The sequence below is a fragment of the Palaemon carinicauda genome, chromosome 2 (genome assembly GCF_036898095.1).
Source record: "Palaemon carinicauda isolate YSFRI2023 chromosome 2, ASM3689809v2, whole genome shotgun sequence".
In the NCBI taxonomy this organism is placed as follows: Eukaryota; Metazoa; Arthropoda; class Malacostraca; order Decapoda; family Palaemonidae; genus Palaemon; species Palaemon carinicauda.
In genome coordinates this window covers 192,231,439-192,246,718 of record NC_090726.1, presented here as the reverse complement: position 1 = coordinate 192,246,718, position 15,280 = coordinate 192,231,439, and the positions used below count along the sequence as shown (strand labels likewise).

Here is a 15,280-nt window from a genome sequence, read left to right as displayed (position 1 = left end):
TCTGGAATCTACAGTAGACATAAATCTAGGTTCCAATAGTTTGAAGCCATCTGTAACTATTCTCGTGTTGACACGATTTGTTGGCTGCGCAATATGTAATAATTCTCTTAAGTATTTTGGACGACCGGTTCTGATAACTTGGTAGGTTATTGTACATATTTTAAATTCTCGCTTTAATCGGCAGCCAGTGTAAATCGATAAGTATAGGGGTGATCCTTTCTCTAAGTGGGACACCTTTTATCAGCCTCTGTAAACTCTGCTAGTAAGAATGAAAGTGAAAATATACAATAGAAGTCGATTCTCTTTTAACCCTTTCACTGCCATTGGCGACTTAGTCAAAATTTAAAAAGAGAAACGTATTTCAAAATACCCCAAACCATAAATCAAACCATTGTTCTCTGGTCTTGGGTAGTGCCATAGACTCTGTACCATGGTCTTCTACTGTCTTGGGTTCGAGTTCTCTTGCTTGAGGGTACACTCGGGCACACTTTTCAGTCTTATTTCTCTTCATCTTGTTTTGTTAAAGTTTTTATAGTTTATGTAGAAGATATTTATTTTGATGTTACTGCTCTTAAAATATTTTATTTATTTCCTTATTTCCTTTCCTCACTGGGCTATTTTCCTTGTTGGAGCCCCTTGGGCTTATAGCATCCTGCTTTTCCAATTAGGGTTGTAGCTTAGCAAGTAATAATAATAATAATAATTATAATAATAATAATAATTCATTGGAAAGATCTTGAAGAAAGCTTTCCAATAAATACCAACAAGCCAGGATATTTGAGGTCTTGAAAGATTTTCGCTACATCAGAAGTTCTGTTAAATTCACCGCTGGCAGTGAAAGGGTTAACATAACACCAGAAAACAAATTTGAGAGATATGTACTAACTTTCTTAAGCTTGCACAATAAATACTTTTAGTCGAATCCGTTTCTAGAAAGGAGCTAAGACAAAAAAAATACTTTACAAAAAGCTTTTCCATCTTGAAATCGACGATTGAAAGATATTCACGAAACCACCAGCGTCATAGTGCTCAGTTGGTTTCAAGAAAGCTTCTTTGTTACTCACAAAATATAAAGTGTTCTCGAAATATCACCTGTAAATCAAACGAGCATTTACGTAACTTTTATATAAAAAATATTGGTTTCAATGCAGAACAGTTAAATAAAACTCATAATACATCCTTGAGGCTTCTAAATAAAAAAAAAAAAAAAACTATTTCAAATTGGAAGTGACTCACGCCACTTATCAGAGAGGCATTGTTCGTTATCAGCCTGCCATTATCATAGCAGCGATCAGTTGGAAGGTGAACGCCGGGGTGTTAGTTCCACGGCGCATCGGTCAACCCAATTTCACCTAGCGATAGTTTGTTCCTGTCTTTTGATAGGTTGTTAAAGGACGGGCAAACTGTCAAGTACACAAGGGCAAGACCCAGCTGAAAGAGGAGGAAGAGCTTTGAGGTAAGTAGGAGAACAGAAATTATTAGTTTTGGTATCGCCACTTATCGCAAGAAGGTCACGGAGAGAAGCCAACAGAGCCGGCAAAAGACAAAAAGAGATGCACGTTCCAGTTGCTTGCAATGGTTAAAAGTACAATGTCCACACATCTTCACATGCGGTGTTGAAAGTAGCGAAGAAGTGTGTCATGCCAACGGTTCAGAAAATTGAAGTGAAGTATTTAATAATAAACCAAGGAATTGTCAGTATCGAAAGTGAAAAAGAAATGCCATAGATTTACTATAACGGCTTGTTATCACTGATGGATGTTTAACAATAACTTTGTAAGAACTTATGCGATGCTCACCATACACTACTGAATGGTTATCTTTCAACCTTAATAGAAATGATCCATTCTGATTACAATTTAAGTCAAAATAGAAATATGAAACATGGGCAAACTAATTAAATAAAACCTGTATTATCATGACTTGACCAACTTATTATTGGATATTTGTAATTAATCACCCTACAATACCATTCAGGGAGTTTTTCTTTCGCTAAAATTAATAACCATGGTAGGCTACTATTCGTAAGATCTGCATTGTATAGCAACAACAAAAGCAGTCTTTTCTAGTCCACTGCAGGACAAAGGCCTCAGACCTGTCATTATTGTCTCTGGGGTTTGACCAGTCTTCCTCACCACGCTGGCCACTGCGGATTGATGATGGTGGGAGGCTTTAGTCTAGTATGGGTGGCCCTGACTAGTACAACTATGCAATATAACAGCTATCAAACCATCTGACTAATCTAACTAACACAATTACTATTACACGCATTTACACATGCAAATATGTATATTCATTTAAACAATGTACATATTATCGAAACAACTTAATGAAATGTAATGAAGATGCTGTACAAAACAAAAGAAAGAAGTATAAGTATAAACTGTTGAATGCATAATAATGAGAAAAGCAGAGGCTCCTGAAGTTAAGCTTTTGCCAATAATTTGTAAAGCAAGAAGAATTATTAGGATAACAAATGAGGAGACTTCAAGTTGAAGTAAAACTGGTAAAAGGGATAATAGGATTTTAGGATGGTTAGGACTTGTGGGAAGAATTAAGGAGTGCTAGGCAGTATATCTGAGCAATCCATGTTTGCCAACTGTTGTATAAGCGAATATGCAACTTGGAGTAACGGGAACTTTGGGTGGGGAGGACCCATCACAAGGAACTGGCTCTCCTTTGATGAATTTAGCCAATGAATCCTCTTGACGCCCTTTGCATCAGTGGGCGTGGAAGGAGATGATGATGATGATGATAGTGATATTTCCATTGCATCAAGAAACATTTGAGTATGGTTGTCTTACTTCTTCCCAGGTTGGTGTATTGACAAATTTCAGTTAACTGTGATGAGACTTCAATTGCCTTCCACATATATACACTCACAAGCCTGTGCTGGATTCAAAGAGCGTACAAATTGGAATTTTCTAATTTCCATAACAGTCATACTAAACGCTCCTTGATAAAAATATAATTATAAGAGAAAGCCAAAGTAAGGATTACATAGATGGCATAGTAGTTGCACTAGAAAAGAATAGGGTGAATATCTGGGAGAAGAAGTAATGCCCGAGTCACATATGCGGGATCTAAGGCAGCGATTCTCGTAAATGTGAAGTTTGGCGACAGCCCTTAATCGTACGGCTTGGGTATACAAAAAAAAAACTGTCACCTGTTCGTCATACCATGATGTGGTATACAACATCACTTCAAGAATCATTACAAGATGAAGTATGTAAGTAACGGCATGGTGTATCCCAGCGATGATTATCCCAGCTGATGGCGCAAGTCGCATAAGCATAAGAGACCAATGGGGATGCTGTGTTGTAATCGCATCACAGCGAGTTATTAGCAATTGACGTCATGACCTCGAATTCTGTAGCGAACAAGGATGGCAGTATATTGCAGGTGAGGTTTACGCCCTCACTAATCTTGTTGTGTCATAATAATGGAAGACCATGGATTACCTTTACATGTATATTCAAGTATTGTTTCAAGAAATAAAGGAAGATTGAATATACATATATAAATATACATTATAAAAAAAATTGACAAATTTTATCATAGAAAATAAATGTATCTTAACGTTACAGATCCAAATCGAGGAAAAAATGTTATTCACATAAACCAAACTGAACAAATGAAAGAACTCGAAAAATAGAAAATATTGGCAAGAAAACACAAAATACATTTGAAAAATTTACAATTAACAACAACTACAGCAAAAATAAAGAATTACAATAAAAATAAAAACCACTTCAGGGATTTTTTCTACATTAAACATTATATGAAAAATATACTAAGCTTGAGGCAGCCTCTTGTCCCAGTAAATGCTGAACTGGATGCTGTTGGAACCAAGTTCTCATAAAAAAAAAAAAAAAAAAAAAACTGAGAAGACTTATGTTAGGGACATCAAGTCCAATAGCTGGCAACAGTGGCATATGTATGGGTGTATGGGTGTTGAACCAGTCACAGGCCAAGTTGAACTTCTAGTCCCTATGCATATATGGCCACGGGGTAATCTGTACATATCCTCAAGCAAGGAAAAAGAAGTTGAAGGCAAAGACACTGGAGGCTGCGAAGGAAGGCATCTTGCTGACGAATCTTAATCCATTTCCATTAACATTTGCCTTGCACTTGGTTAAAGATTGAAGCTTGGCAACAGCTTCCACTCACTCGTGGCCTATTGCGTGGTTGCACTACCAAGTCGTGTTTCCATCACACAGCAGTGACTTTTGTCGCACAGCCGAAAACTTGGTGACTGTCGCCACGTTAACCCAAGGCTTGCACCATCACATGGCAACCAATGGCAATGCCTGGATGATGCTTCACGACATCATGTGACACCAAAGCGCCAGTACAGCGATGGTCATCTTTACATGTGGTATTTGTTTTCAATAGCACGCTCTCCATTTATTCTGAAATTATGCATTCCTGCAGCTCTCCTCTTCTTGTACAGTAATTAGGGGGTTCTTTAAATTGGGGGAAAGCAAAAAATAGGAAGATAAGTTGCGCAAGGAGGGGGGAGGGGGGTTGGTGGGGGAGGTTCTAAACGACCTGGAATTGACATCGTCAAACATAGTCAATCAAAGAGAAGTTCGTGCCGTCAGCGTACATTTGGTATATATTCATAACATATACTAAATTAAAAATGGAGTAATTACTCAAAAGTGTCACTATTTGTGAATTGTATAGTTTATTTGGTAAATACTTGACAATAAATCTTTTATTTTTTTTAAATAAACTTTTTATGAGGATGCAGCGTATGCTTTCATTGGCGGGAAATTGGCAGGTATCCTTAGACAGTGGTAAATAGTTGGGTTTAGTGTAGCAAAACGTCGTCTGGGAAAATTAGTCATTCTCAAAATAGGTTATTTAAAAAACACCTTAATAAGATTTATTATTAAATATTTACCAAATAAAATATACATTTCACAAATAGTGACACTTTTGAGTAATTACTCCATTTATAATTTAGTACATAATTCAAATATATACCAAATGTACATTGACGTCACGAACTTCTCTTTGGTTGACTATGTTAGTTCCATGTCGTTTAGAACCACCTCCACCAACTCCTCCCCTCCCTCCCCCTACGCAACACATCTTGCTATTTTTTGCTTTCCCAGCATTTATAGAAGCTCCTAATTACTGTACAAAAGGAGGAGAGCTGCAGGACTACATCATTTTGGAGTAAATGGAGAGCGTGCTCTTGTAAACAAATACCTAACATGGCGACAAATGACAGTTGGTGCGAACTGATCACTTATGATTGTGCAGACAAGCACCTATATCATCTTCATGATGCAAAGGCCATAACCTTGTGATGCGATAGTGAAGCATGGCGATTTTGTCGTTAATACATCGTTAGTACATCATAATGAGCTAAATTTGGTAGTTACGACGATTGCAGACTTAGACTGCATATGTGTGACAGGCCTAAGTGTATGTGTAGAGATGGATGGTGCTATCCATGCTTAGTAGGACCTGTAATTAATACTACATATTTCTGAAACAGCCTTCGATCCCAGACTATCCTTCACAAGTCTATCCAACTGTAAATGGGTACCAACAGCTATTGGGGTCAAGATACAAGATAAAGGGTGCAAGAATTGCAGCCTGACCCTTAAGGACATTGGAAAACAGATGGCTGAGCTCTTCAGTTGAACACTTATGAGCATTATATATGTTCATATATACATATACTTTTGCTTTCAGTTTCTCAATTAGGATGGTGTTATGCTTCATTACTTGAACCTATATATACATATGCTGACTTTCCATGAACTGATAAAAAAAATCAAATTTTAATGGAATACTTGACAATGGTATACAGTCCTGGCATCTATTTCTTTATGTTCTACTATATAAGAGCTGCCATAAATAACGTGCACATACATAAACTTTATATATATATATATATATATATGTGTGTGTGTGTGTGTGTGTGTGTGTGCAGAAAGGTACTCTTAGTTACTTAGGTACTTGCGCTACAAAATACGCTCACATATCTCTGGTTCTTTTTTAATACATATATCTTATATATCTTATACAGCAAGGGATGTACAAGTTATATATTGTTTGCTAATTTCAACTCATTATTTTAGACTTTTATTATTGTTTTAAAATTCCCAATTTTCAAACTATTCTTTAATCCAAGTCATAAGTTTCAAAGGACACTAGGATACTGTTGCGACTTAAATACCAAACGTATTAAGCACATGGTTTTATCTATAATTTCCTACACCTTGAGAGTTTAATGAAAATAAAAAAACATAAATACAGTGTCTGATAGGACTACAAGAGGAGATTCCATTGATGTAGTTGTCTGGTGGAGGATAAGAACACGACTAACAATTGCTTGAATAACATCATAGATGTCAAATCGAAGAAGAGTCTCTATTTGTGACAAGTTCCATAACGAGGAAAAGTTAAGACATGCCAGTATGAGCTAATTAGATTACATCACATTTCCAATTCTTCTTCCCCCCCCCCCCACCGTTATCCATACATTGAGGATGCGCCCTCTCCAATGCCTTCGATCAAAGGCATCCTCTTCCATCAAACCTCTTCTCTCCATGTCATCCTTCCCCTTAGCTCGCCATCTTTGCCTCCCTCTTGATCTTCTCCCTCTAACAGGTTCCTCCCACGCCCTCCTCACTCCCTTCCCACCATCCATCATCAACAGGTGCCTACACCATCTCTTATTGACACTCATTACCTCAGTAATCTTTACTACACCTGCCATTTTTCTTAATCAATCATTTTCCAATCTTTCAAACAGTGATATTCCCATAATCCACATTTGCAATTCGTTTATACATAAATCAAAACATAGTATTTACTCACAATTGATAAACAAATGATTAAATATCAATAAATCTATATAACTAAAGACTCAAATAATTCCAAAATATATACCAACCGCCTATAGACACGTGTACCAAGAAAAACCTTTAATATCTCCCTTATCAAAATATCGACTATGATTCAAAATTGAAAACACATTTCAAACTCGAACCTACACGGACGATTCTGTCAATAGTTAAGTGCACGAACAGTTATATGCACCTTATCAAGAGATAGCACTAACTAACAGATAAGCCTATCAGTCATGAGACACCTCAGGGTGCATGTCAGCAGGTATTTCTGTACTGCCCGGAAATTACTATCATTTTTTTTTTCTGTTGGATTCCTTATTTCTTATTGGATCTTCCTAATTTCTTACACATTATATATATATATATATATATATATATATATATATATATATATATATATATATATATATATATATATATATATATATATATATATTGACCTTATTTCTTACACAATATATATTTGACCTTCCTTATTTCTTACACATTATATATTTGACCTTATTTGTACACATATGTATTTGACCTTCCTTATTTCTTACACATTATATATTTGACCTTATATTTACACATATGTATTTGACCTTCCTTACTTCTACACATATATATTTGACCTTCCTCATTTTCTTAAACATATTATATATTTAACCTTATTCTTACACATATGTATTTGACCTTCCTTATTATTTGCACACTATATATTTGACCTTATTCTTACACATATGTATCTAACCTTCCTTATTTCTTACACATTGTATATTTGACCTTATTCTTACATAATATGTATTTGACTTTTCTTATTTCTTTCACATATATTTGACCTTATTCTTACACGTACTGTATGTATTTGACCTTCCTTATTTCTTACACATATATATTTCACCTTCCTCCTTTCTTGAACATATACATTATATTTGACCTTATTCTTACACATGTATTTCACCTTCCTTATTTCTTAGACACTAAATATTTTACCTTATTCTTACATATATGTATTTAACCTTCCTTATTTCTTACGCATATATTTGACCTTATTCTTACACATATATATTTGACCGTCCTTGGTACCTAACTTCTGCTTTACTGGATTTCATTCCCTTCCTTCTCCCTTAATGGAAGTTGTAAAGTAGTTATTAGTATATAATAATTGTGTTGTGACGCGCCGAGAGAAGGTTGTGACTCAAAGACAATATGAAATCAACTGAGTGAGTTTATTATAGAACACTCTCCTTTATATACAAAATCTCAAAGCAACAAGAATTTTCATGTTAAAAAACAGACACCGTTACCGATGAGAGAAAAATAGACATGTTTTTTTTCAGGTTCTTTTTAGTGCGAGGGGAGAGCGAAGATACAAGCATAATACATACACAAAATGAACTATGTACGATCGTGTGTCACACGGTTGGTAGTGTCTTGATTGTTCTTAAAAAATGACAGATTCTTTCTTGTAGATAGTTTCATCAAATTAATCACATTTAGAAGCTGTTTTACGAAATATTTTATTTCTTATAGCATTCCAGAATAAACTTAATATTAAATGTATAAATAACTTGATGAATTACACTGTTAAAAGAAACCGTAATTTTAATCGGAAACTCTCCGTAAAAATATAGTTTTCAGCCGTATTTCAATAAAATACAGGCGACCGTAATTTCAGTCTACTTTGGTCTTACCTTCCACGGGTTGGTGACCTTAATATCACTCCTTTAAGTCAATATATCAGTTTTAAAATGGTAAATACCTGGCAACATTTATTCCATGATTTTTACCGTTTTTTAATGCAAATTTTTAACAGTGTAGTCTATAGCCATATCCTAATCATAATTTTTATCCCGTTAACAGAAAGAATTAGCTATTAGTAATAATTGTGTGTCGCTGACTATCACTAACGATTACATATGCTTTCTTGTAGATATTTTGGTGAACTTAATCAAATTTGGAAGCTGTATTACGATTTTTTTATATATATATATATATATATATATATATATATATATATATATATATATATATATATATATATATATATATATATATAAATAGCGTTACATCGTTTTGAAAGTACGTGTAACTGTGACATGAAATGCTTGGATTTCTTATTAAAATTTGGAAGCTATATTACGAAATATTTTACTTCTTATAGCTTTCCAGAATAAACTGAACCTTAAATATAAAACATACATTTTGAAAGTACGTGTAAGTGTAACATGAAATGCTTGCATTTATTATTACAATTTGGAAGCTGTATTACGAAATATTTAACTTTTTATAGCTTTCCAGAATAAACTTGACCTTATATTTAAGGTTAAGTTTATTCTGGAAAGTTAAATATTTCGTAAAACAGCTTCCAAATTGTAATAATGAAATGCTTGCATTTATTATTTATTATTACAATTTGGCAGCTGTATTACGAAATATTTTATTTCCTATAGCGTTCTAGAATAAACATAAGCTTCAAATATAAGAATAACTAATGAATTAGTCTATAACCCTAATCTAATCATCATGTTTATCTCCTTAACAGGAAGAATTGCAACAATGTTTCGACTGACGTGTTTCCTCGCCACAACGGTGGTCGTAGTGTCATCGGAATTATTACTACAGGCTGAAAGTAAGACAATTTACTAGTCTAATCATAATTAATGAAAAAAAATATCAAATACTTAATGGGAAAATTATATTGGATAGGTTTGGCACTATGTTGAATTGTATTGAGGCGAAAACAGACCAAAAGAGCACTTTTTTGGAGAAAATTGTTAAATATTTCTGTTCTAGGTGTAATCTATTATTATTAATTATTATTATTGTTGTTATTGATCTTGTCATTATTGTTGTTGTTGTTATTATTACTAGCTAAGCTACAGCCATAGTTGGAAAAACTAGATACTATAAACCCAAGGGCTCCAACAGGGAAAAGTAGCAGAGTGAGGAAAGGAAATAAGGAAAGGAAATAAGGAAATAAATTAACGAAATAAGTAGTAATGAACAATTAAGATAAAATGTGCTAAAAACGCAAGAGAATGATCTCCTATATAGACGTATTGATATAACTTCAAACATTCCAAGGTCGATCATAGAGAGAGGATGACTGGGTGTTATATATATATATATATATATATATATATATATATATATATATATATATATATATATATATATTTATATATATCTATATATATATATATATATATATATATATATATATATATATATATATATATATATATATATAGATAGTAGACCAATTATATAATCTACAAAGAAAGACCAATAATGAATTGCGTTTACAGGGATAATGTGTTCAAAATAACTTCATATTACTATCAATTATTAATTAATAATTGATAATTGATATTTAATATTTGATAATTGATAATTAATAATCATCAGTTATCAATTATCAATTATTAATCATTAATTATTAATTAATAATTAATAATTATTAATTACTAATCAATAATTATTAATTAATATCATTATTATTACTATTATCATTATCATTATTACTTGCTAGGCTTAAACCCTAGTTGGAAAGCGAGATGCTATGAGCCCAGGGGCTCCAACAGGGAAAATGACCCATTGATGAAGGGAAACAAGGGAAAAAAAATATTTTAAGAACAGTATATAACATTAAAACAAACTTTTCCTATATAAACTATAAAAACTCTAACAAAACAAGAGGAAGAGAAATAAGAGAGAAAATTATGCCTGAATGTACCCTCAAGCAAGAGAACTCTAACCCAAGGCAGTGGAAGATCATGGTACAGAGGATATGGCACTACCCAAGACTTGGAGAACAATGGTTTGATTTTGGAGTGTCCTTCTCCCAGAAGAGCTGCTTTAAATATTTGCAAAGCAAAGAATATATTTTCCTTTATCCAAATTGGGGAAACACCTGAATGAATTTCTATCAAAACGTCTACGTCACTTCATCAAGCCAAGACAAAGCTCAAGCCAACCTTAGGATCAAAGTCCTTGAAATATATATCCAGATCTATAAAATAACTTCTATTTCCAAGAAAATCAGTAAGGAAAATAATAGTGAGATCCCCAAAAATGCAGGTTTTTCCATCGGTTTAAGTTATAAGATCAGAATTAGCTACCAACCTTTCCTCGCCTTTAGGTGATTGACTGTCCAGATCAACACATGCAACTCTTGGCAATAAAACAGGTTGTTTATAACCAATCTGCAATGTCTAACGATTTCATCTTGAATGAGAAATGATCAAGTTGAAATTATTCGAATTATATAAAATAATTACAAGGTTAAACAAATTTCAACATCATATATAGCAATACTAAATTACTCTTTTGACATTCGTTAAAACAAAAGAACTTCTTAAAAGACTGCAAGATCCGTATTTTTATTTCAATATCTAAAACCAAGTCATTGATTTAACTGCAGATAAAATCATAAAACCTAAAACAGCTGACAAAACAGAGGATTCAAGTCTAGCAAGAGAGGAAAAAAGAAATAATCAGTAATTAACACCAGACTACATAGTTAAAATAACCTTTGAAGGTTAAATGTAACCCCATTGCCTGAGTTGTATAGATATTAAAAAATTGAGGCAGCAATTTAACAAACTGGCAACAGAAGTAACTGAAATCTCAAGATAAGCATATCAAATTATCGATTGTGGGTCACCAACGTGACCAAGTCATCTATAAAAAAAAAAAAAAAAAAAAAAAAAAAAAAAAAAAAAAAACCATGAATTTTTCACTCGTTTAAAATTTTTTTAATTTCATTCAGAATTAAACCTTAAGGACCATCCTAAAATTCGTAAACTGAGTCTTAGGGGTCAAACTCTCAAAAACTTAAGACTACGCAAAGGAATTTATTGGCCTTGAATGGATTGCAATTACAGAGAGAGAGAGAGAGAGAGAGAGAGAGAGAGAGAGAGAGAGAGAGAGAGAGAGAGAGAGAGAGAGAGTATTAAACTATTCATTATAATTGACAGAACTTTGCAATCATTTAAAAACAATTTAGCTGTCATTTTTGACGTGTCGAGTACACGTAATAGTAAAACTCCTATTGGTAGTAGCATCAAATCGGAATAAAGTCGGAAAACTTTTTCAAGAACTTGACTTTTCTACAATATTTCCTTGTTGAAAAGGGTCTACTGTTTGGGACCTCTGTCAAGTGTAGAGTTTCGATAGAAACTTTAGTCCATTTCTTTTAGAGAGTCATATTTGCACCGACTCGCAACGGTGCCCTTACAGCTCGGAAACGTTTCCTGGTCGCTGATTGGTTAGAATTATCTTGTCCAACCAATCAGCGATCAGGAAACTTTTCCGAGCTAAAAGGGCACCGCTGCGAGTCGGTGCAAATATGACTCGCTAAAAGAAATGGATTATAGTTTGGATTTGCATCAAGTCTGGCCAAAACAGGGGCCACATAGAATTTTGTGGATGCACCAAATTTCCTGATTTATTAAAAAAAAAATGGAACAGAATCACTTGTGTAAAAACAATTGGTAAATCTAGGGACATTCCCACATTACAACTTAAGCGTTAATGTAACCATTGAGTTCGTATGACAAAAAAAATGGAAAAATACATTTGATAATTATTCTAACATGATTGTTTCCTAAGTAAGACAAGAACATTTTCTATGTAAATCACTATACAGAAAATTATATATATATATATATATATATATATATATATATATATATATATATATATATATATATATATATATATATATTAGTCTTAAGTGGCTGCTGAAAAGTCAATTTTATACTAAGCGAATGTTCACCAGTTGGAGTCACTGAAGACTTAAGATCATAAAGCTCTCTAAAGCCAGACAAGTTATGAGTACAAGATATCCATAGTCACACTATCAGACATTTTAAGAAATATTTCTTGGTTATGAATAATCTATAAAATCTAACAGCTGTTTTTTTTTTTTTTTTTTTTTTAATAAACATCATTATTGCCTAAAGTTAAACTGCTTAATCTTTGAAAAAAAAAATAGGAATACGTAGGAATATATTTAAAAAATACGAAAATATAAAGCGCTATGGAAACTAAAAAATGCCTACTTTTCTGTTTTCAAGGCAATAACATGGACATTCAACATTTTTTCATTAAAAGTGGAGCTAATTATAATTAATACTGAGGGCTCAAGTAAATTAAATACAGCTCTCAAATAAATAAGTAGTGTAATCTTTTTAAAAAAATCTAAAAAAGTTACGATCAATGTTGCAATACCCCTAAGGCTGACTAAGATGAAGCCTAGAGGGTTATGAAACATTATTCTTTTTAACATTAACTGTCAAAACTATGGATTATTTACTTCATTTTTAATATTATTGTAATGAATTGTATGAAAAATGGTTATACAATTCGCGGGGGGTTGGACGTTGGTGGATATCGAGGGACCCAAAGAAGCTTAGGGACTCCGCTATGGGTTAATGCAGTACTGGTTCCATTAATAACTATCATAACTGAAATTCCTATATATCTCTGATTACTCGAGTATCATACTGGAGAGACTCTTCAGCTATGGAAAGCAGCTCTTCTAGAAGGACACTCCAAAATCAAACCATTGTTCTCTAGTCTTGGGTACTGCCCTAGCCTCTGTACCATGGCCTTCCACTGTCTTAGGTTAGAGTTCTCTTGCTTGAGGGTACACTCAGGTACACTATTCTATCTGATTTCTTTTCCTCTTTTTTTGTTAAAGTTTTTATATTTTATTTAGGAGATATTTATTTCAATGTTGTTATTCTTAAAATATTTTATTTTTCCTTTAATACCTTTCCTCACTGGGCTATTTTCCCTGTTGGAGCCCCTGGGCTTATAGCATCCTGCTTTCCCACCTAGGGTTGTAGCTTAGCAAGAAATAATAATAATAATAATAATAATAATAATAATAATAATAATAATACGAGGATGTGATCATGGTGAGGGGTAGATGAAGATGGGTGTGCTTTTTGCATTCCCCAAAGATAGATTAGTTCACCAAACGTTTCACTGTGCTCCACAAGCCACTAGAAAATTTGGAAGATCCAGGCCTACATGGCTGAGGACTGTGAAGCGTGAAGTAGAAGATGAATGGAGAAAATAGAGACGCCTAGCAAAATTTAACTGAGGCCCTTTGCGTTAATAGGTGTAGGAAAAGATGATGATGATATCCCTCTACTAAATATATACCCAATTTAATCTCAATGACATTACCTTCAAAATCAGAATCACGTATCTAAATAAATCTTTTGTAATCAAAACATTTTTTATCTTGCAGCGAAACTGTCAAGCAACTCGCTGAACATTGAAAAAATAACTCAGATCATGAATGATAATGATCCTACAGGGAAAAATCATAGCATTCATATCACCATATCTGAACATGAACCTCTGGATAACGTTGTTGAGTGGAAATTCTTCCAACATACAAATGAAGGGGGTTCCATACAGTACAAGATACCTGGAGATGGACAGAACCCTACTCACCAAACAGAATTAATCTTCAATGGTAACCTCATTGAGTCAGATTCTTACCTACTTCAGGCTAAGGATAGTTCAGAGGATATTGCTATGGACTATAAGGTAGTGGATATCACAGGTAAGGAAGCTCTTCATTACTTGTATTTCAATTAATACTTTTGAGGTACACCTTTTTGTATGGTATAAACATAGCTTGAATGAGCGACAATTCTGCGTCTAGAAGAACTCTTCTGATATACTCACTACTTAGCTTGAATAAGTGACATTTCTGCGTATAGAAGAAGTTTTCTGATATGCTCACTACCTAGCTTGAACGTGCAAATTCTTCTGATATACTCACTACCTAGCTTGAATGTGCGAATTCTTCTGATATACTCACTACCTAGCTTGAATGTGCAAATTCTTCTGATATACTCACTACCTAGCTTGAATGTGCGAATTCTTCTGATATACTCACTACCTAGCTTGAATGTGCAAATTCTTCTAATATACTCACTACCTAGCTTGAATGTGTGAATTCTTCTGATATACTCACTACCTAGCTTGAATGTGCAAATTCTTCTAATATACTCACTACCTAGCTTGAATGTGCGAATTCTTCTGATATACTCACTACCTAGCTTGAAGGTGCAAATTCTTCTGATATACTCACTACCTAGCTTGAATGTGCGAATTCTTCTAATATACTCACTACCTAGCTTGAATGTGCAAATTCTTCTGATATACTCACTACCTAGCTTGAATGTGCAAATTCTTCTGATATACTCACTACCTAGCTTGAAGGTGCAAATTCTTCTGATATACTCACTACCTAGCTTGAATGTGCAAATTCTTCTGATATACTCACTACCTAGCTTGAATGTGCGAATTCTTCTGATATACTCACTACCTAGCTTGAACGTGCAAATTCTTCTAATATACTCACTACCTAGCTTGAATGTGCGAATTCTTCT

General features: G+C 33.5%; 2 protein-coding genes across 2 annotated transcripts in view; one reads left to right on the top strand and one right to left on the bottom strand.

Moving 5' to 3' along the window:
• The window catches only part of LOC137628976 (glutamate receptor ionotropic, kainate 3-like), a 452,476-nt gene that overhangs the window by 230,935 nt on the left and 206,261 nt on the right, over positions 1–15,280 (bottom strand). The gene's annotated exons all lie outside the window — the stretch shown is intronic.
• LOC137621690 (uncharacterized) overlaps positions 1–15,280 on the top strand; it is a 43,638-nt gene that overhangs the window by 19,342 nt on the left and 9,016 nt on the right. Inside the window, exons 9-10 of the mRNA XM_068352209.1 lie at positions 9,403–9,489; positions 14,125–14,445. Coding sequence (XP_068208310.1) covers positions 9,403–9,489; positions 14,125–14,445 — 408 coding nt within the window. The remainder of the gene's footprint in view (positions 1–9,402; positions 9,490–14,124; positions 14,446–15,280) is intronic.